Source organism: Cynocephalus volans, chromosome 16 (genome assembly GCF_027409185.1).
Source record: "Cynocephalus volans isolate mCynVol1 chromosome 16, mCynVol1.pri, whole genome shotgun sequence".
Classification (NCBI taxonomy): domain Eukaryota; kingdom Metazoa; phylum Chordata; class Mammalia; order Dermoptera; family Cynocephalidae; genus Cynocephalus; species Cynocephalus volans.
Window position 1 is genome coordinate 43,160,902 of NC_084475.1, and position 23,232 is coordinate 43,184,133.

Below are 23,232 nucleotides of genomic sequence, written 5' to 3' on the forward strand. Positions count from 1 at the left end.
GTTCGATGCAAGCCACATTTTTAAAAGGGGGGAAAAAAACCAGGTGAAATTAATTTTAATAATATATTTTATTTTCTTAATATAATGTATCTACAGTATCATTTAACATGCAATCGACATAAAAAGCACCTACAAGACAGTTTGCATTTTTTTTTTTGTACTGTCTTCAAAATCCAGTGTATATTTTACACATCCAACACATCTCATTTCAGACTAATCATAATTTCAAGTGGTTAATAGCCACATGTAGCTGCCATGTCGGACAGTGCAGCCTCGAACCAAAAATACCTTGCTTTAGTATTTCCTTCAGGGTAGAAGTATTATATGGAGAGTGCTCTACTACAGCACAACTTGGAGCAAGCCAGCAACTTGAAACAAACACGGGCTTTTCCACCCCAGTCAGTATTGAGACTTTTCTGATTTCTTTCTTGAGTTTGGGGCTGGGCTTCTTAGAAGACCTTTCAGTTTGAAACTGAAATGAAACGGAATGAATCATAGGAATGCTACGTGCTGTGTTTCCCCCAGAGAAAAGTATTTATCACAGGTTGAAAAAAAAAAAAAAATTATACCTCATCCTGCTTATTCCTTAGTTAGTTTCATTGCATGTACTTAAAGTGCCCCGGGAAGGGTGATGGGCACACTGCTTGCAAAAGTTGATTCCTATCCTAAGAGATTGCACCGACTGTCTTTCTAAAATCTGTCTTCTCCCGGGAACGGTGTCAGCCCTTCCTACCCCGGGATCGTCTTCCGACCGGCGCTGTGGGCTCCCCGCTTGCCCACATTCCCTGGCAGCCCCGGGCAGATGGGGCTTCCGGCCCGCGTCCCTTCTGCCTGAGGTCAGGGCCCCGGGCAGAGCGCGCCGCGGTCGCAGTATCCGGAGGGTCGTTCCGCGCTGTGTCCACACCCTCGTCGCCCGTCGCTCGCTGCGTGCCAGACCGGGTGGCGGGTGGCGGGGCTGGCGATCGCGGCTCGGAGGCTGGGCCCTCCTCCCCCGGGGTGATTGCAGCGCAGAAGGTGGCAATGCGGAAGTTTCCAGCCCCGACTGACAGATGAGGCTCGCGTCCGGCTCGGCATGCGCTGCAGCGGCTGTGCGGCGCGGCGGGTCCCCACTGTCCGCCCCGCAGGACCCTAGAGGCCGCCGAGGCGCGGGCGCGCCATGGCCACGCTGCCGAGCGCAGAGCGCCGCGCCTTCGCGCTGAAGATCAACAGGTAAGAAGCGTCCCTGCCGGTCCGCGGCGCGACACCCGGGTCCCCGAGGCTGCCGCCTGCGCGCCAAGCTGCCTCGTCCTCCCAGAGAATCCCAATCGTCCAGGTTGTCCTCAGCCAGCAGGGTCACATCGCCGAGCCATCTCTCAGGCCACCTCCCCCAAGCTCGCCTCGCCGGTGCTGTCCTCGGGGTCCTGACAGGTGGCCGGGCCCGGGAGTGTGACGGGCGCAGGGTTAGCCGCGTTGGGCGCGCCACGGGGTTTCTTATAAACTGCTCTTTCCTTTAAGGCTGTTCAGAGAAGGGGGAAAAACCAAGCGGCTCAAGTGAGAGTTCTGTGTCTGTTGTCCTGAGTAGGACTATTTCTCCTCTCGTTGCATTATTCCAGAAAAAGTTTGGCTTCTGATGACATCGCTATTTTTATTCCCTGGTCCAAAGGAGCTATGAAGTGGAAGAAGTGGTTTTGAAAATTCTCTATTTGAATAAACAGAAAGGAGTGGCCGGTGGCTGACATTTTTAGATTTATAGCACTCCAGCAAGGAGCTATAGACACAGGGACCTAACTCACCACCCAATTCATAATCAAAACTGCACGAACCAAATGTAAGCACTTTTCCAGCTCCAAGTTCCCAGCAGAGGTGCTTTAACTGCAGTTTTTCTCCCACTGAAAACTGCTGACAGGTATTTGGGGGCATGTTTGTCTTCCCTGAGAACTCCAGACTGTCTAGTTAAAAGACAAGATGAAACTCATTAGGAAGGTCAGCTTATTCTACTGCCCTCACTGCTGCAAGATTTGTTAGTCCTCTTTCAGCTGAGCCTGAGAAAGGCGTTGCACAGTGAGCTCTTCTTTGTGCTGCTAGCGTGTGAGAGGTTTGAGCCACAAGGAACTGGAAACCCAGAGTCATCAGGTGGTAAGGACTTCCAGAGGGCATATTGAGCTTTACTGGTGATTTTATTTCCATCTGCTGTGTAGCTGTGAATGAACCATTTCTCTTATGTTATGATGTATCTTTAAAATGAGTTTAATTATTAATACGTGCTGTATATTAATGTTGGAGGCCAAAAGGTACTCGTCAAAAGGCATAAAGTATATCAGGGATCTCCTTATGGGGACTTTTTTCTGCATTAGGTTACATGGCTGTTACCATCCAGGAGGGGCAATTCATTTGGGAGATACAGGGAATCAAACTGAACTTAATGATGGATGTGCTACTTGGCTGAGCTGATGTTCCTCCATCCTTGTGAATTTGGGATCAGGAAGTGTGACTTGGGCAGAAAGATGTCAGAGACATCTCTGTGGGGTTGGGTGAGGTCTGTCTGGGCTGAGTGGCCAGAACCTGGAATAATCCTATAGGTAGTCTTGCAAACAGCTGTGGGGTTGGTGTAGACTGGGGGTTAAGAATAAAAGCCCTGCTTGCAAATTAGCTCTGCTACAAACCAACTATGTGACACTGGGCATGTTATTTAACCTCTCTAAACTTTGGTTTCTTTATATGTCAAATGGGGATAATCATGGTACCTGCCTCTTATGACAGTTGGAAGGATTAAGTGAAATATGTAATAGATACAAAGTGCTTATAGTGCCTGGCTCAGAATTGATGTTAAATAAATGTTTTCTGTCACCATCGTCATTATCATCAGTTTTATGGTTGTCATAATCATCTCCATCATCGTCACCACCTTTGAAAACCTGAGGAAGGTAGGAAGGAAAGCAGAAGTTGAAGGACTTTCCAGGCAGAGACCAGTTTGAGCTGGTTATGGAGATGCCACAGGCTAGTTGGAGCTGTCTTGGGGCTGATGTTCTCCCTCACATGCCCTTCTGTCCCTGTGCTGAGAATAATGGAACAGAATGTGTCATGGAATCTGACCAAGGAGAGCCCACTCGAGTTAAATAAAATATAAGATGTTCCCTAATCCTCAGGCGTAAATATGGGTTGGATATTTCTATTCTCAGAGTTCTATTTTCCCTTTTGAAGCATTTTTTATGCTAAGGATCTTGGCAGAAATTATTGTTCAAAGGAGTAGATCAATAAGGACATACCTAGTACTACTATAAAATTAAAGTTCGCCATTTATTGATCACTTACTATGTCCTAGACACTATGTATACACCTAACGGATTATATCATTAAATCCTCACAAAAGCCCAATGAGACTCAAGTGAAGGAAAATGAAGCTTGGAGATGTAGTTGCACAAGGCCGTGCAATTTATTCAAGGCCACACAACCAGGAGTGGCAGAACTGGGACTGCAAACTGCTCCAAAGACTGTGCTTTTGATAGGGCCTAACCTGTTTTGATCCATGTACCTTGAGAATTTCCTTTAAAAGCAAGCACGGAATTAATTTTTTTGTTGTTTTGTAAATCATTTCAGTAGCAGCATCGGCAAATTGTTCTGTTTCTGATTAGTGTTTAATATGTAAACAAACTAACAATGTGGGTTTAGCAATTTTGATGGTGGAAAAGAAAATGTTTTCCCTTGCTCACCTGTTATTTTTTAAATAGATCAAATTATGAAATCCAGACAGTTTTGAAATATGGCCATCAGTATAAACAGCATGTGTTCATATTTTTTCACCTTTCTACTCAGAATAATATAAACTATCCTTTAAAATATATGTGTGGGGTAAAACCAGTGTGCTTCCCATTAATGAAATATACACATCTGATATATTAAAAGTTTTATTTGCGAGGAGCTCAGATCTGTCCACACCAACCTCAAGCAGGAGTGAGCAGACTTTTTCAGAGTCAGAGAAGAACATCCCCCACTATTTTTAAATTTTGTGGCTTCCTGTAAGCAGCATTGCCCAGTACAGGGGCAGGGCCAAAGCCAAGGAGGAACCTAGGAATGCTCAGCACAGGCCATTCCCCCACACTTTCCCTGCTCTCTCATGCTCTTATAAAACCTAAATTCCATGTGTTTCACCATATAGGACTTGTTTTAAGCACGAAGTGCAATTGTATAACTGATTACGGTCAAGCATTTCTCTGGAACCCACAGCTCAGGAATATATAAGAAAAAAAATCCACCACTAAATTTTTCTGATTTGGAAAGTGAAGTTTCACATCTTTTGAGTGGTATATACTTGTCTTCATTTTAGTTTAATTGTCGCTGACTTCTTGTGTGCAAAGGAAAGACTAGGTCATAATAATGTTTGCATTTGGGGTTTCAAGTACTGCTGCATTAAATGTCCTTGTAGGAGCATCCAGTCTTGCTAGTTAACTTTTTTCTTACTGGAATTCAGTGTTTTAATAGGTTATAAAATTATTACTAATACCTGAAAAGTCATTAAACAAAATCTTGGTTTCTTTCAAACACAGAGTAGATGAAGAGCTTGATCAAATATTAAAGTAAAATACGAAACTTGGATAGAAAGAACAAATGTATAAAATGAAGAAAAAACATTAATGATCCTGTGGACATTCAGGATCAGAAGGAAAAAAAAAAAATGGCTTATGCCTCTATAGTGCTTTCTGTGTGGCAGGTATGTGTCCAAGACTTCACATGTCATAACTCACTCACCTCTGTGAAGTGGGAACAATTACTATCTTCCATTTTACAGATTTAGAAACTGAGCTCAGAGAAGGTATATAAATTGTTCAAAGTCATAAACAGCTAATTAAGAGCAGAGCTGGGATTCAAATGCAGGCAGCCGGGCTCCAGAATCCTCTCCTTTAACCATTATACCATGCTGCCATCTCAGTTTTATTTAAAAATAATAATAAGATAAGTAATATTTATCGACTACTTACTATGGACAGATTGAGTATCCCTTATCTCATGTCTGAAATGCTAGGGACAAGAAATGTTCAAGATTTCTGATTTTTTTGGATTTGGGAATATTTACATATATATAATGAGATATCTTGGGGATGGGACCCAAGTCTAAACAAAAAATTCATTAATGTTTCATATACACCTTACACACATAGCCTGAAAGTGATTTTATACAATATTTTAAATAATTTTGTGCATGAAACAAAGTTTATAGTGCTAGCTATCACATGAGATCAGGTGTGGAATTTTCCACTTGTGGTCTCATGTTGGCCCTTAAAATGTTTAGGATTTTGTAGCATGTCAGATTTCAAATCAGGACTACTCAACTTGCACCATGTATTATGTTAAGAACTTTATATACCTTCACTTTGTCCTTTAAACAAGGAAGAACAAAGTGTTAGGTATAATAATCATTATTAGAGAATGATTTTATGGAAGACAAAAGCAAGGCGCTAAGAAAAGAGAATAAAGATACATAAAGATTGCATTTAAGAACAACCCCAATAATTTGGGGCATAAGAACCAGAACAAGATGAGGTATAAAGAGCTTCCTGAGCAGTATTTGCTAATTTTGTCTGCAAAGATAATACAAGCATAAAACCTATGTATTCATCTGTGTACATGACTGCAGTGAAATCAGTGCTGCTCTTTAGCAATGGTGTTGGCTGGCGGAAGGAGATGGTGGTGCTTTCAAGAATTGCTTCATTTGTCTGATGTGTTTTAGATCTAAGACCAATAGAAGCTTTCAGGCAATGAAACTCAGAATCTTTGGTCTTTCACGTTCATAATCATTTCCTTCCAGATTCTTGGAAAAGCTCCATTGAAACTTCAGGCATGTAGTGCTATTTTGAAGATGTCTTACAGAATGTATACTGAAAGAACCTTCTGCCAGAATGAGTTTTTCTTCAGCTGGAGTTCTTTGAGCTCTGACAATTCACATGTATTTGTAGAGCTAATGTTCACTTCTTCGTGGACCTGTGGAATGAAAACAGAATTACATATGTGTTTACCTAGGGAGAGCAGTGAAGCTCAGAGGACCAGGTCTTCCATCCCAACTCCCCACACAGAGCTAGTGATGGAATGGAATGATGTTAAAAACATCTAAACTTTCCATTCTCTTTAATAGGGATCTTGAGAAGGCAGAGATGCAACAATACTCAAACTTCTTGCCAGAGAAGACTAAGAGAGAGAGCAGATAGTTCTTTTCAATGTCAAACAACCAGATGCTCATCAAAGTTGTAGCCAGTTTGATAAAGAGTTACAGCAATGGAAATGTGCTACCCCTGTTCCCACAAGCATCCAGTCTAAACCAGTCAGCAGCCAGAAAGGCTCTTTGGGCTCTAGGTTACACCTGAATTTTATATAGTTGTGGTTAAATGTGGTTCTTGTGCTTCTGGAGTTTGCATTTTGGTGGTAAGGTTTGCTATATTGACAACACAAGGGTATACAGAACAAAAACAGATTGACATCTTTGAAAGTATATATGAACACATTTGCACACAGGGGTTCTGGTGAAATCCAACAAATTGGTAAGGGCCTAGGGTATAAGACATGCTATCGTGTCCCACTGCGTTGCAATCTAACGTGGGATTAGAAAAGGAGAAATAGCAGCAGCAGAACCAGAGTTTCTCCAGCCCTCTCTTCATCACAAATAGGAAAATACAATAAGCAAAAAGAAAAAAAAATTACCCACTACTGTGGGTTAAATGTGTCTTCCAAAGTTTCATTTATTGGAAACTTGATCTCTATTGTAGCAGTGTTAAGAGGGTAGAAAAACCAATTATGGCATTTAAAAGGTGAGGCCTTTAAGAAGTGGTTAGATTGTGAGGACTGTGCCCTTGTGAATGGATTGGTCCATTCATGGAGTAATGGGCATTGTTCTGATGGCTTTATAAGGAAGGTAAGTGAGCAGGTTAGCTCTCTCTTGCTCAGGCTGTTCTCACCATATGACACCCTGCATTGCTGTGGAGAGTCACCACCAAGAAAAAGGCCCTCACCAGATGTGTTCCCTGGACTTTGAACTTCTCAGCCTCTGAGACTGTAAGAAATAAATTTTGTTCCTTTATAAATTACCCAGTTTCAGGTATTCTGTTGTAAGCAACAGAAACAGACCAATACACCTACATTTCTACCACACATGAATTAAAGCTGTTAACATTTGGATGTACATCCTTCTATTTTTACAAAAATGAGGTCATATTCTAAATACCACTTTATAATTTGTTTTCTTAATTTAAAACATCATGAATAACTCTCTATGTCAATCAATGTAGATCCAAATTATAATTTACATAGCATGTGTAAAATTCTGTTGATTGGATTTAAATGGTTTATTGAATGCATTCTCTATTATTAGGCATTAAAATAGTTTCCAATTTTTCATAATAATGTATAGAGCTTGATAGAGCAGTTTTATACATACATCTTTCTGTGCTAGTGCAAATACTTCCTTAACAATTTCTAACTGTAGAAAGAAACAATTTTCAAGCTTTTAATTGCCAAATTGACCCCAGAAAAGTTATATCTCTTTACACTCCCACCAGTGGCCCTAAGAATGCTGTTTCACCACATTCATGCCCGTGCTGAGTTTTATCATTCTTTTAAATCTTTATTCATCAATCTTGATCCCTTCTCTTAAATGTCTCTAACCTCTTCCTGTTTAGCTTCTCCCCTAGGTTGCTGAGTGACCTCTGAAGTCATTCTTTAGGGATTAAAATAGTCATGCATTTCTCCTTTTTTCTTTGCCTCATATGCAAATAAAGGTTGTGATAACCTCTATCTTTTTCACTTTTGGTCTTTGTACCTTGAATAGGTGGGTTAATGACGAAGGTAGATTGTTAAGAACTTAGTTCTTTCTGGATTCTGTTGTGAACTCTAGCTGCAGACCTCGAAATGTGCTTTTTACTTTGCTTAAAATGTAATCTAATCTACCCCTCCTTTGAATGCTAAACCTTAGTCCTTTTGCATAAAATGGCAAATGGAAAATCAGAATCCCTTTCTATCACAAACTAAGCTTCCAGATTACATAACTCACTGTATGTGTTTTCGCTTGAATGAGAGAATATAAACTTCTTTCACACTTTGTGTGCCTTTTCCTATGGGATTGGCTTTTGGGGCTGACATGATGTGTTAGTATCACTCTGCTGAGAAACCTCAAAAAGCTTCATGACTTTTCCTATCATTCTAATCATTCAAAGGAGAAAATTCATTGGTCTTCTATGACAGAGGCCAAAACTAAAAGTAGCTCAACTGGAACTAGATTAAGAAATGCAGAACTGTAAAGTCATCAACCCCACCCTCTTTCTCCTATCTCTTGGTAAGTTAGGAGGCTTGTAAATCCTAGGCTGGTTAGTTTGATAGTTCATTCATTCATTCGTTGGTTTTATTCACTCACTCCAGCTATTGAGGATTATTATTCTAAGTGTTGTGCTAGGCCCTGGAAATACAGACAAGTGAGTCATGGGTTTTGGCTGCAAGGAGCAAAAAGACTAACCCAAAATTATGAACTGGAAAAGGAGGAAGGCTTTCCAAGCCTCCTAGCCCTCCGTGCTGGGTGATGTCGTGCCTTCAAAGTGGTCATCTTTGGGGTCATGCCACTAGGGATAATAGCATTATCCGAAACGTTTTTGGAAATCCTTTTGGAATTACTCTCAGAGACTGGAGTACGTTTGTTTTAAAAAATAAACTCAATGGTATGAATTTTTTTCTTCGGGGGAGAATCTTCTTTATGACTTGAGAGATTTCTAAAGTATGGAAAATACAGATGATTGATTACATGGCAAAGTATCTGAGGGCCCACTGACCAGAACGAAAAATTTTAATGTTTTGTTACTTTTGCTTTAGATATTTTTAAATTAAAAAAGGAAACATTACGGATAAATGTGAAGTCTCTTTATTCTATTTTCTATTCCTGTTCTCCCCTCCCTCAGAAGCAAGTACTATCATGAAGCTGTACTTTTGGGTATGTGTTTGTGTGTGTGTGTGTGTGTGTGTGTGTGTGTGTGTGCATATCCACAAATAATATATTATATAGCTTCTGAAAAAAGCCAAAGTCATTACCACTCAAGCAAGCCTATTAAATTAGGCCATATCAATTTGAGTTAAAGGTAAGCTATAACTGTAACATAAAGGAGCTGTCTTTTAGGCAACTCTTTAAGTAGCTCTGAAAGGAATTACAAAGAGGAGTTCAAAAGTGATTTCAGGAAGACAGCTTTATTAGAAACTGCATGGCACAACTCACATAAAATTATAAAGAACAACACTTATTTAGATGTGTACATTCCAATAATGTTTTCAATTCCTCCTTAATGTTATAGTCACATTACTCATTTCCTGGAATGGTCAGGAAATTTTTCAAAAAAAATTTTTTGCTTCCTTAGATAAATGTTACCATGATTTGCATTTGACCTGAGGTAAGCAATTAAGTTGATAACATGTTTATTTTTAAATATATGGTTTTAAAAGCACATACTAAAAATATTGTCCCATTGCTTAGAGACCCAACTAGGTAAAGTATGTGGAATAGCAAAAAAGGGTGTGACATTTGCTCAAAAGTCTTGATGTGGATATTTTGGCCATGGTATGACTGAATGGCCAGGCTTGTTCTCCCCTGTTTGTTCAGGGAGGTGTAGTCCCTCTGCTGCACCATAGCTCAAATTAGACAAACTGGGGAAAAGGGTCATGGATAGAAATGCTTTCCCCAGATCTCTGCTTCCCCTTGCTGCCATAGAGGGCAATACTCAGCACACAGCAAACACCTTCTTTGGTAGAATGGTTTGAGTTCTTTGTACTCAGCTCTCTGCCACGTAATATGAGTGCTCAAGAGAAGTGGAACTCTCATCAGAAAGTTACTGCCTGGGGTCCAGGGTTTTCTGGGGAGGCAAACTGGAGTTCCCTGTGAGGTGCTAGTCACCATGCAGTAATTTACAGTAGAATGGCAACCGCTTTCCTTTATGCTAATAGAAAAACTCAGGTTCAAAGTCCACTGACAATACTGGAGTCCTTTATCCTGCTAGCTAACATAAATGTTGTTTCAAGGCAGCGGTGGTGGTCATCTGTTCTCTGGGGGAACAAGACTGTCACCTCCCTGTTGACATTCTGGCTGGTTTGCTTCACCTTCTGATATCTTACTGTTTTATTCCAAACCACTACCTGCTCTCACAGTATCCCGTGAGAAGAGGTATCCAATTTACCTATGGTATCTTGTTCCTTATGATAATTTCATTAAAATCAACAAGATATTTTTGGATTGCCTATGACTTTCCCCAGGCTTTGTAGGAAATTTAAAAAACTATCACGAACAGTATATGCCCTCAGAACTCAGCTGGAGTGAGCAGGTTAACATAAATGGTGAAGTGAGAGAACACAGGAGACAGTGTTTGATTGCATGTCTGGGTGAGGGTTAAGGGCAGGAATGACAGAACTCAGAGGGGGAGACACTCGTAGCCCTGGAGAGCAGGGAAACACCTCCAAGGAGGCAAGGCTTCAGCCAGGCTGTGAAGGACAGGGGGTGACAGATGAAACTGACATGGTGGGAAGAATAGTCAGGCGTGTGCAGGATGGGCTGGAGGGGGTTCCATGAGAGGGGTGATGAGGGAGCTGCAGTCTTTCTGATGGGAGATGGTGAGGTCTGGGGTTAGGGCAGGGCGATGAGAACAGAAAGAAAGGGCCTGCTTCTGCAGTCATTTCAAAGGGCATCAACTGGACTTGGGAAGCAACTAAATATTTATTTATTCACTCATTTTATGCAAATTGATTGTAGCCTACTAAGTGATTGGTCCTGTTCTAAGTGCTGAATAAGAGCCGTGAATAAGACAGACAAGGTTGTTGTTCTAAAAGAAGTAATATTCCAATGGGGAGACAACAAAGAAATGAACTGATAAATAAGGAAGGAAAATATCAGATAAAATAAGTGCTATGCAGAGAATGTAATAGGGCCACGTAGGAGGAGTGGATACTTGAGATAGAACGGTCAAGGAAAGCAACTCTGAGAGATGGCCACTGGGCCACAGCCAGGCAGGGAATTGGCACGCACGCGGCTGAGGCAGCAGTAAATTTGGTGTGTTGGGAGAAAAGCAAGAGCTAGTGTGTCTGTATGGAGTGAACGAGGGGAGTAGAGATAAAGAGGGGAGTAGGCAAAGACCAAGTCATATAAAAGCCTTAGAGGCAATGGAAAAAGAATAAATGTTATTGTAAGTGCAATGGGAAGGTTTTTAGAACAGGGACATGATGTGGTGGACTTTTATGTTTAGAAGGTCACTCTGGCTATCGTATAGAGAAGCAAGGAGTCAAAGCAAGGAGACCAGCTGGGAGGCAGCACAATATCCAGGGGGAAGATGATGGTGGCAGGGCCAGAGGACAGAGTCAAGAGGGAGACAAGCAATCAGCTCTGGGCTGTATTTCGGAGCTAGGGCACTCAAATTAGATGTGGGGTGAGGACAACGAGAGAAGAAGAGAAATCAAGGTGTCTCTGCAGCTAAGCTATGGGTGGATATTGATGCATTAAACAGAGATTGAAAAGACTGAAGGAGGAGCAGGCTTTTAGCATGAATCAAGAGTTTAACTGGGGACATATGAAGTCTAAGCTGCGTACTAGATATTCAGATGGAATCGCCTATTATGCAGTTTTATTTAGGAATCTGAGACTCTGGGGAGAGGTCAAAGCTGGATATTTAAATTTGCAAGTCATTGCTATTTAGATGACATTTTAAAATTAGAAGGAAAGCAAATATTGAAATGATCTTGGTAAGTTTTTAACAGCCACAAAGCTATATGTATAACTATAGTATGGTAGTATTTTTATTGGAAAATAAATATGTGTATGTCTCTCTAGACATGAATAGATCAATACATATAACAGAGAAAGGACCAGAAGGACACATGCCAACATTTCATGAGTGTTATCCACGGGTAGCAGGATTATTGATGACTTTTGCTTATTAGTATATGTGGGGTGTGTGTGTGTATGCATATTTTCCAAGTTTTCTTCAAAGAGTACTTTTGTAATTGGGAAAATAACAATTCACAAAAGACATAACACCAAGATTTCCATTCTGGGCAAAGGGGATAAAGAGGCGCCAATGAGAAATTATGAAAATGGGGAATTAGAGTTAGTGTTGGGAGGATGATTTTGTACTTCTCTTGTAGAGTTTTTGTTTAAGAGGCTATACATGTACATGTATTTGCATTCCCCCTTGGGGGGGATTGTGCTTTTCACCATGTTGAAGGTGAAGTAGTCACTTGGGAGTTAAGCTCAAAGAGCAGCCTGGACTTTACCACATTATCTTTTATCTTTTCCATACAATCGTCAGTGTTCCAGGTAGAGGCTGATCTGTTGGCCTGTGTCCTGGAGCAGAGACGATTAGAGCAGAGCCACAGTTGCCCTGTGAAGGTCTTTGTTCTTATAAGCCACTAAGATTTGGGGATTATTTGTTATCACAGCATAACCTAGCCTATTCTGACTAATCAGATGAGCATAAAAGACACAACATTTCTATTGGGCAGTGCTTTAGTCCTTTTCCACTTCTTATAACAAAATACTTGGAAATGGGTGATTTATAAAGAAAACAAAACTTAATTGCTTATAGTTTCTGAGGCTGGGAAGTCCAAAGTCCATCTGGTGGTGGTGACAGGGACCCAGGGGTCTCACATTGCAAGATGGTGGAAGCAGAGAGAGCAGAGGGAAAAAGAGAGAGACTCTCCTCTTCTTTTAAAGCCCTCAGAACCATGTGCCTGACCACCATTTTTAATCCATTCACTACTGCAGAGTCCTACAGTCCAATCACCTCTTCAAGGCTCCACCTTTCAATTACCATAATAGGATTTCCTGCCCTCTTAACAGTCACAGTGGGGGCTAAGTTAATAATACATAAAATGTGGGAGATACAATTTAAGCTTCAGTGAGTTTTGGGGGGACACAATTCAATCCACTACAGGCAGCTTAAGATATAGGCTTGGGGCTTGCATGATAGGTCAGGACGGAAAATATTGATTAGGACAATCATCAGTGAGGTGGGGATGGGGACTGAAAAATGGATGAATCATCTAAGTGGGAAAGTATAGTGGGGAGAGAAGCAGAATGGGGCTGGGGAAGAGTCACTGCCAACCAGCGTGAGAGGAAAGAGCTGCTGAAGCAGAGGAAGAAGAGTTTGGCCAGGATGTGACAGACAGGTGTGGTATTAGAAAAGGGAGCCAACAGGGCAGTTATAAAGGTCAGATGCCAAATTATAAGGGTGAAGAAAGAACCATTGGATTTGCCTCAAAGGTGGTCACTGAAAACTCTGACACAGCCGTTTCAGTGGAGCGGTGGGGAAGGAAGTCGGATTTCATCAGGTTACAGAAGGGCGTCAATGCAGAGGAAATAGAGGAAGCTGGTGGAGGCCGCTCCTTCAAAAAATTTGGATGAGGCAGAAGAGAAGTGGGACAATGGTGACCAGAAGGCTCCTGTGAGGTTGTGACTTTTACACAAATATGACACACAACGCTGAACAAAGGATGCTCTGATTTTAGAGCTCTCACATGGATGAAGTTATTCAGGATGCCTGGTGCTATCTAACGTATGACAAATTTTGCTTTGAACTAGCATTAAGGCTCCTAACAAGAAGTAAAATACACTATTTAGATAACTTTTTTACAGGAGATTTTGAAATTCCCTCTGGCACTGTTATGTATTATCTTTCAGAACATGATTATCTTTAAATTTATCTTCACGCATTTGAAGTAGAAAAACTGCAGGAAAGAATACTTTTATAATTATATTTTGTTGTTTAACAAACCCCCTATTGTGGGTTGCATTGCGTCTCCCTCCCCCTGCTGAAAGATTACTAAGCCCCGGTATCTGTGACTGTGGTCTTATTCAGAAATAGACTATGTGCAGATGTAAGCAAGTTGAATTAGGTCACACTAGATTAGGGTGCACCCTAAATCCAATCACTAGTACCCTTATAAGATGAGACATGGAGATACATAGATGCTGCCATGTGAAGACAGAGGCAGACACTGGAGTGATGCTGCCACAAGCCAAAGAATGTCAGCAACCACCAGAAACTAGAAAAAGCAAGGAGTGATTCTTCCCTCTCACCTCCAGGGGAAGCGTGCTGACACTTTGATTTCAGGCTTCTAGCCTTCAGAACTGTGAGAGAATAAATTTCTCTTGTTTTAGGCCATCCAGTTTGTGGTAATTTCATAGGGCAACCCTAGGAATCTAATACACCACCCCAAAATTTAGTGACTTAAACAACAGCAATTTATCATCTCTCATGATTCTGTGGGTTGGCAATTTGGGTTGGATGCAGCTGGGCAGTTCTTCTGTTGGTTTTCCTGTGGTCATTCATGTGGCTGCAATTACCTGGTGGCTGAAATGAAGTTGGAAGGTCTAAGGTGGCCTCACAAGTCTAGGGTCTTGGTGCTGGCTGTTGGCGAGGCCTTTTCCTCTTCACGTGGTCTTTCATTGTTCAGTAGTCTTATTGGTCTTCCTTAAATGGTGGACGGAACATTCTAAGATGATGAAGGTGGAAGGGGCAAAGCTCCTTAAGGCCTAGCTCTGGAACTCCTACAATATCACTTCTGCTGCACTCGTTGGTCAAAGCAAGTCAACAACAATCCAGCTTCAAAGGGTAGGAAATAGACTCAACCTTTTGATGGGAAGAACTGCAAAATATTTGGCTGTTTTAATCTCCCACATCACCCAACAAAAAGTAATTCTATCCCATTTCAAACTTAGCAGAAGTACTTGTCATTCCCTGCTCAGATCACAGTACCCATTAGACAGGCAGAGAAACTGAGACTAGATTAAATTGACTCCTTCAAAGTTACCAAGTGAGTCATAGTTGGTGAGAGACTTTCTGGCCCATGGCAGACAGCTCTGTGTCTAGAAGAGCTAAATACAGTCCTGCCTAGAGGCAGGGAATGAATATAATAACTTCTTGGGCTTCTCTTAAATCCCATAATTACATTAATGGAGCCTAGATTGCAGAGCTGTCTGGTCCAGAGATGAAAACAACTGTTTGAGAGTATCAAAGAGAGAAGTTGCCTGAAAATTGCCTAGTGTCACTCAACTGCACAGGATTTTAAGCTAAATTAAATGATTACAAAAAGGCTCAGTGAGCTCTTTACCCTCAAGAGTGACCGAATGAGCTTAGAAATTGAATGACTGCTCCCATCCAGTGTAAGTTCTGGGATGGGAAGAATTAAAAATGAGTAGAAGAAAACAGAGCCAAGAGACAAAGACATCAACATATCAGGAAGATATTTCCTATGGGTAGTCTTAGAAGAATCACCCTGTATCACTTAGGATTGATTTTAGCTGCTGTATGTAACAGACAATCAGACTATACAGTGGCTTAAATAAATTATGGAGTTATTTATTTTTTCTTACACAACAAGAATTCAAGTGCTTGGCAATCCAGGCTTGGTGTCATGGCCCAAGGTGCCACTAGAGCCTCAGGGTCTTTGTGTCTTTGTTGCCACCATCTTTAGTAATGTGGTCCTCATCCTCGTGGTCACAAGATGGCTCCTGAGACTCTACATTGAACCAGTATTGGAGACGGGAAGACAAGGGAAGGTGAACGAGGCATGCCAGCTAACTCTGCTCCCTTTTAAGAAACTTTTCCAGACCCTCACATAATAACATTTGTTTATATATCTCATTGTCAGAGCTGTTACGTCTATCTACCAGGGAGGTTGGCAAATGCAGTTTTTATTAGCCCGGCACATTATCACCCCAAACAAAACTAGGATTGAGTCAGAATAGAGGGGCTAATAGATATTGGTAAGCAAGTCATGGTCTCTGCCACAGCCCCCAACAATTACTGTGGGTATGAAATAGTGACAGAACTTTTGCTGTGGCCTCGTGGCACCTCCACCCCCATTAATACTTGTAGCAGATTCAAGCTCATCTAATTCCCAGATCCTTGCCTGATAAGGAGGAATATTGGGGCTTATAAGTCCAGTATTGATCAAGGTGAACTGGCTGTTATAACAAACAATCCCAAAATCTCAATGGATTAACCCAACAAAAACTTATTTCATGTTCACATCAGTCTGATTCAGGTCAGGTGCTCTCCTCCAAGCAGTGATTCAGAGACCTAGGCTGCTTCCATCTTATGTCTCTGCCATCTTGTGAGTTTCAGGTTATTCTGGCATCATTCAGCCAGTGGCCAGAAAGAAGAGTGAGTGAAAGATTGTGCATCCAGTTCTTAAATTTCTCAACGCAAAGTGGTGCCCATGACTTCCACTCACATTCCATTGGGAGGACTGTTCATAAGACTCATCAATATGCAAGAGGGGCTGGAGAATACAGTTCTTTCCTGGCAGCCACTTTCCAGCAACAACTCTTTCCTATGAAAAGGGAGTATGAATCTTTGGGGGTCAGCTAGCCATCTGTGCCACAAGGTTCCTGTCACAGAGGAGGAGCCATGAACAAAATGTTCAGTAATCATATATATAGGCCTGGTTTGATTTACCTTTGGTGGATAGATTAAAAACTGTGTGGTCTAAGTCTCAGAAATATGAGTGTGGGGGCTACAAGGGAAGCAAAAGCCAAAAGAGGAGATAGTAAGAATACAAGTACAGGGTGTAATTGTCCTGTAAGGCAGGGCGGTGGATGGTAGGAAAAAACACTTTGAAATCTAATCACAATCAAGTACACCATAAGGGTCATGTGCAACTGTGTACTTTCTAGAAATCCCACAAATTGATAAAAAGCCAGGTTTCTCAGCCTTTTTTTTTTTTTTTTTTTCTGAGAACAACTGATTTTAAAATGTTTTGGGAAAAACTACAAGACTGAGATATTTTTAAACAGCTTCTGAGTGATTAATTTAGAATATCTTTTATTAATTTTTTTATTTATTATTAGTACATTCATTCTTACAAATCATGATATTTCTTTATGCCCTTTACCCCGACCTATCACTTCCCAAACCCCCTCCCTCCTTCTCATCTCTAGTATCCTTAGGTTTGTTCTCTCCTTCTGAAAGTTCAACATATTGTTGTGGTCTTTTCTTTCTTTCTTTCCTTCATTCCTTCCTTCTTCCCTCCTTCCCTCCCCTACTTCCTCTCTGCCTTCCTTTCTAGCAGCCAGTTATGAGTGAGAACATGTGATATTTCTGTTTCTTTGTCTGGTTTATTTCACATAACATAATTTTCTCCAGACTCATCCATGTTGCTGCAAATGGCAGAATTTCATTCTTTTTTTACGGCTGAGTAGTATTCCATTGTGTATATATACCACATTTTCTTTATCCAGTCATCTGATGGACACTGAGGCTGGTTCCATATCTTGGCTATTGTAAATAGAGCTGCAATGAACATGGGAGTGCAGGTATCCCTTCGACATGATGATTTCCGTTCCTTTGGATATATACTCAGTAGTGGGATTGCTGGGTCAAATGGTAGCTCTATATGCAGTTGTCTGAGAAACCTCCATACTATTTTCCATTTATAGTGCCACCAATAGTGTAGAAGAGTTCTTCTTTCTCCACATCCTCACCAGCATTTATTATTCCTGGTCTTTTTAATAATAGCCAGTCTAACCAGGGTGAGGTGGTATTTCAATGTGGTTTCAATTTGCATTTCTCTGATGACTAGTGATGCTGAGCATTTTTTCATGAACCTGTTGACCATTTGTATTTCTTCCTTTGAAATATGTCTATCCATCTCCTTTGCACATTTTTTAATTGGATTATTTGGTTTTTTGCTGTATAGTTGTTTGGGTTCTTTGTATATTCTGGATATTAATCCCTTGCCAGATATATAGTTTGCAAATATTTTCTCCCATTCCATAGGTTGTCTTTCTACTCTGTTGATTGTTTCCTTTGCTGTGCAGAAGGTTTTTAGTTTGATATAATCCTATTTATTTGTGTTTTTTTTTCTTTTGTTGCTTGTGTTTTGGGGGTCTTATTCATAAAGTTTTTGCCCAATCCTATTACCTGGAGTGTTTCCTCTATATTTTCCTTTAGTAATTTTATGGTTTCAGTTCTTATATCTAAGTCTTTATTCCATTTTGAGTTGACTTTGGTATATGGTATAGGTCCAGTTTGATTTTTCTCCGTATGGATGTCTGATTTTCCCAGCACCATTTATTGAAGAGGCTGTCTTTTCCCCGATGTATGTTCTTGCTGCCCTTGTCAAAGATCAGTTGGCTGTAAGTATGCAGGTGGATTTTCGGGTTCTATTCTGTTCCATTGATCTGAGTGTCTATTTTTATGCCAGTACCATGCTGTTTTGGTTACAATAGCTTTGTAATATATTTTGAAGTGTTATGCCTCTGGCTTTATTTTTTTGCTTAGCATTGCTTTGGCTATTCAGTATCTTTTGTTGTCCCGTATGAATGTTGGGATTGCTTTTTCTATTTCTGTGAAGAATGTCATTAGTATTTTGATGGGGATTGTGTTGAATCTATAGATTGCTTTGGGTAGAATGGACATTTTCACTATGTTAATTCTTCCATTGGTTTCGTTGGTTAGAGCATGGTACTAGAATGAATACTTTATTTGAGGGTAAATAAAATGTTTCCAATCTAAGAGAAAGTAGCATTCTAAAATATTCACTGTCACTTGGGGAGTAACCATGTCAGAGTCCAACCTCTCCTCTATGAGAGGAGAATTTTGATAAGAATCAGAGTCATTTTACTTATTGTGACTGGTTCACTCTGGGTTTGTTGACTCCTTTTTCTTTATTTGCCTTTCAATTATTTAATAATCTGTGAACTCAATCTTTCTTATTGATATTGGCAGTTGTAGTAATAGTAATAACTCACAGAGCCCTCACTGCAGAGAGAAAGCAGTGTAGACCTTTGAGTCAGAGTTTTGGGAAAGAAACAAGTCAGATTCCCATCCCAACTCCCCTGATTCTCAGTGGGAGGACCTTTCACAAGTTCTTTAACTTCCTTGAGTCTTAGTTTTCTTATCTGTAAAGCAGGAATAGTAATAATACCAGCATGACAGGATCAAATGAAAATGCTACATTAATCAAAGGGCACTAAACACATATTAATGTCATACCTGTAAAATGGGAATATGTACCATGTTTCTGTTTTGGTTCAAGGAGGTAACATGTAATACACCTGGCACAGGGTTTCACACTTGGTAGATGCTCAAAAAAGAAAATAATAAGTTAACATGGACAAGGTAAAATAAACTGGAAATGAGAGATGGAGAATGTTAAAACAACAGCCACCACAACTATGTAAAATAAGATTTCAACTCGCTGAGAAAGAAGGAAGGAAAGACCACATTGGTATATTGAGCTTGCAGAGGGAGAGAACAGACCTAGGGTTGCTGGGACTGGGGTGCAGGTGGGGGTAAGGGTTATGGGGGGAGGTTGGGTGAGAGATACGGGGAATAATTACATTTTTAAGTGGTGGGCATGCTGCCAGCATTGATTTACTCACCACAACTTGGGCACAGGTGCTATCAATCAGCTCTTGCCCCATGAATATGTTTAATTAATGAAAAAATAAATAAAAAGAAAAAGAAAAACATTTCAACTCATTTACAAACACAGGCTTGTATTCAGAATTGACAAAGCCAGTCCCCCTAAAACACACACACAGTCACACGTGTGCACACACCACACACACTTAATGGTAAACTTGTAAGGAAGGAGACTTAAAGGGAAAGGGGGAATTTGATCTTAAATTTACCAGGATCTCACGTTTTCTGAGCACTGAAAGAAATGATAGATGCACACTGTTGCCTTTTCCAAAAAGTAACTCTCATGGAAAATTCTGAAAGACTTCAAAAAAGTATTTGGTCAAGCCACTTTAGTAATGCATTTGCTGTGATCACCAGGAATGTTCGTGTGAGGGATGGGAAAGAAATGAAACGTCGAAAGAGCAGAACCATGAACAAGTGATTGATCCTGAAGAATAGCAACTATATTTGTAGACTGAAGACCTGCAGACATGTTCCCTATTCTTTTTCTAAAATTAAGAATGGCTCTTATTACAAAAGCTATACATCTTCCTTATAGAAAAAGCAGAAGTTCAGAGAAGCAAAATTTTTTTTAAATAAAAATTATTTCTAATTCTTTGACCTAAAGTTAATCACTTTTAACAGCTTGATGTATATTTTCTCAGATAAACACACACCTACTTGCATGTTTTCTACAAAATTGAAAGCATGCTTTGTACTGTTCTGCAACCTACTTTTTCAATTTAAACTGTGTCATGAACAACTTTTCATGTCATTAAAATATTTTCACATTACATTTCTGAGTGTATAACATTCCATTGTGAGGATACAACATTATTTATTTAACTAATTCCCTAATGAGTTACATTGATTTCCAATTATTCACCATTAGAAATGAAACTTTGCTGAGTAAATTCGTGCATTAATCTTTGCTTACATCTTTAATGATTCCTTAGGATTAATGCTAGAAATGGCATCACAGGCTCAGAGTTATCCAAATTGATGTATATGGCTGTCCAGTTCCCTTTGGAAGGTTTTGTGTGTCGTTAAAATGAAGTTCTAAGATATTTTGAAAATTGTGGCATTGCTGAACTTTGCCTCAATTCTTAGGGAAAGTTATTAAAAGGTAGTTTGTGTTCAAATGAGTACAAACTGGTAAGGTCAGTCTGTTACAGGTATAGGTGACTTCAAGAACAAATCAACCTCAAAATATTGAACTGAAACCATTATTGATTGTCAGTGAACCTAAAGGTATATTTGATTTGGTCAAATACTATTAATTCCTTAAGTTTCCTGGTGGCCACAGTTTTAAAAATGAGTGCTTTTCTGGGTAATCTTGGTCCTATTTGAGCATCTTTATATGAATTCCCAACATTTACAGCTATAACCAAGAATCTATAAACTAGCCCTCTTTAGGCAATTAAGTACAAATTTTGGCAAGAGAGTAAACTTATACAGAATGTAAGAGTAAGATCACGTACAAGAAACTATTAACTTATTATGCACAATTTATTTTTATTCCCAGAGTTATATAATATACTGCTCACACTTAAGTCTGATATTTAATTCTCTATTATATCCCCTTATTAATCCCCATTCATCCATTCATGTGACAAATATTTCTTGAGCACTTACTATGTGCCAGGCACTGTGTTAGGCTTTGGGGATACAGAAAGAACCTGCCCTCGTAGAACTTACATTCTAATGGTTGAAATAGGTAATCGATAAATGCATAAATCAATATACAATATAATGTCAGGTAATGCCTCAATTTCCTTATCTGTTAAATAAAAAGATAATATTCTATTCCATGGGGTTTTAATGAGTATTAAATGAAACTATGAGGGAATTATTTACCAATAAGCTGTTAAATAAATATTATTTCTTTTTTCTCTTATCTTTTGGAAAAGGGAAAGTGATTTGATATAAATCACTGAATTCTCACTTGAAATTTAGAAATTAGCAAATTCTTTATTTCACATTAAAGGAAGAAATAGGCAACATTTTTTTAAAAATATTTTTGGGTTTTTTTGAGCAAAATTAAATAGCAGCTGCTCCTCTGCAGAGAAGGGCAGCTTGAGCCTTCATGTCAAGTAGTTCTGATGATTCAGGTTTTCTTTTGCCATTTCAACACAGCTATCTTGCATTGCTGCACACAACCTGCAGGACCTTAGAAGAATTGTACATTATCTCTCTGAGTCTCATTTGCCTTAAGATTGAGTTATAGTAGATAATTTCTAAAGTTTGTTTCAGAGCTAACATCACTTTGTCTATCCTTGTAAAAATTCTTCCCCTCATAGATCCACCCAAAAAGATGACTGTCATGCTCCAGATATTCCTTGAGAAAAAATTTGGGACCCAAACCTTCCAAAAATGATAGAAACTTAACTATGGCCTTTTTTCAAAATTCCACTTAACTGAGAAGTGGAAAGATCAATTGTAGAAAGATCAAATTATAATTTGTCTTCATTGATAGGGGAAGACAAATAACTAGAAGAAGCTGAAAAACCAATGACATATTTCTTGTCATGTCAAAAGGAAAGAGTTAGAGACAATATGATCAATAATTACTCTTCACAATTAAGTCTTGCAGTCATTGGGCACTTACTATATCCTTCACATGAATTACCTTGTGTAATTCTCATAACAGCCCAAAAGGATAGAGATGTTGTTCTCCCAAGGATGCAGATATGGGAACTGAGGTTAAATAAGCTTACACAGCTTACCCATGAATGGAAATGTATTTGTTGGAAATACTTTAGAAATACATGGAAATGATGTGAGCAGCAATGCTGTGGTAGAAACCCAGGTCTAGCTGAGACCAAACTCATGCTGTTAACTGCTTGCGTCTTGTTACTGCCAACCATTGCTACTAATGAGCCAATTTTCTTGCTGAAATAAGTTTTCATCATGGCCTTCCATGGAATCTGTTGAGATCGTCTTTTCCATATGCCATAATGTGTTTAGTTTCACCTCAGATGGGTCACAGGATTAACTTTCAGGAAACATGGACCCTGTCCACCCTAAACAGAACTAAAGTAGCCTTTCAGCATCAGAAAATCCTGCACTAGTATCTCTTCATCGGAGCTTGGAATACGATTTTAAGGGTTTTTTTTCCCCCAATCTTTCCATTAGAACAGGCCAAAACTGACTTAGTTTTTCTCTCAGAGTAGCTATGAACAGAGATGCATTTTCAAACTTAAGATTCTAACCATTTTTTCCCTGCGACATTATCAAAACTAGAAACGATCCATTAAAAACTCTGCCTAGCCTTCAGGGTCTTAAACAACCCAGTGGTATAATGTATAAAACTTGATTTTAGGATAAAAGAGAGAATGTTTGGAATGTTGGGAGGTGACCTTTCCCTGTTTCTGCCTAACAAATGCATTTCCAGTCACATCACACCCTTTAAAACCAGTGCATGTTCCTGAGCCTGAGTGCTGCTACATTATGAATCACACTGCACATCCACAAAAGATGGGTCCCTGTTTTCTTTTTCTGGGAACACGGTGTAGTGGAAGAGATACCACCGTGGTGATCAGAGTTGGGCTCTAGTCTCTCCTCTGCTACCAATGAAATTCAAGGTTCTGATACAAAGAAGGAAGAGCAGGTCAGTCCCTCGACAGTCCAGTATTTACTGACTGATACATGTTCTGTAAAATCTCAAGACTCCCAGGTGCCCCAGTCTGGACCACAGCTGTGTTCCCAACTCCTGAGCTATCTTTTCCCTTCTTTCCTACCATCCCCCCTGTGACCTCAAGTGGCTCCAGAGGAGATGGAGAGTGTGGGGTGGGGATTAGTCTACATATCTCATGGCTTGAATCTAAATGGCTCTGATACC

General features: G+C 40.0%; 1 protein-coding gene across 1 annotated transcript in view; it reads left to right on the forward strand.

The window, feature by feature from the left end:
- The first annotated feature begins 852 nt into the window (after positions 1 to 852).
- Positions 853 to 23,232, forward strand: part of DOCK8 (dedicator of cytokinesis 8) — a 202,812-nt gene continuing 180,432 nt past the window's right edge. The window contains exon 1 of the mRNA XM_063081294.1: positions 853 to 1,209. Coding sequence (XP_062937364.1) covers positions 1,157 to 1,209 — 53 coding nt within the window. The 5' untranslated portion in view covers positions 853 to 1,156. The remainder of the gene's footprint in view (positions 1,210 to 23,232) is intronic.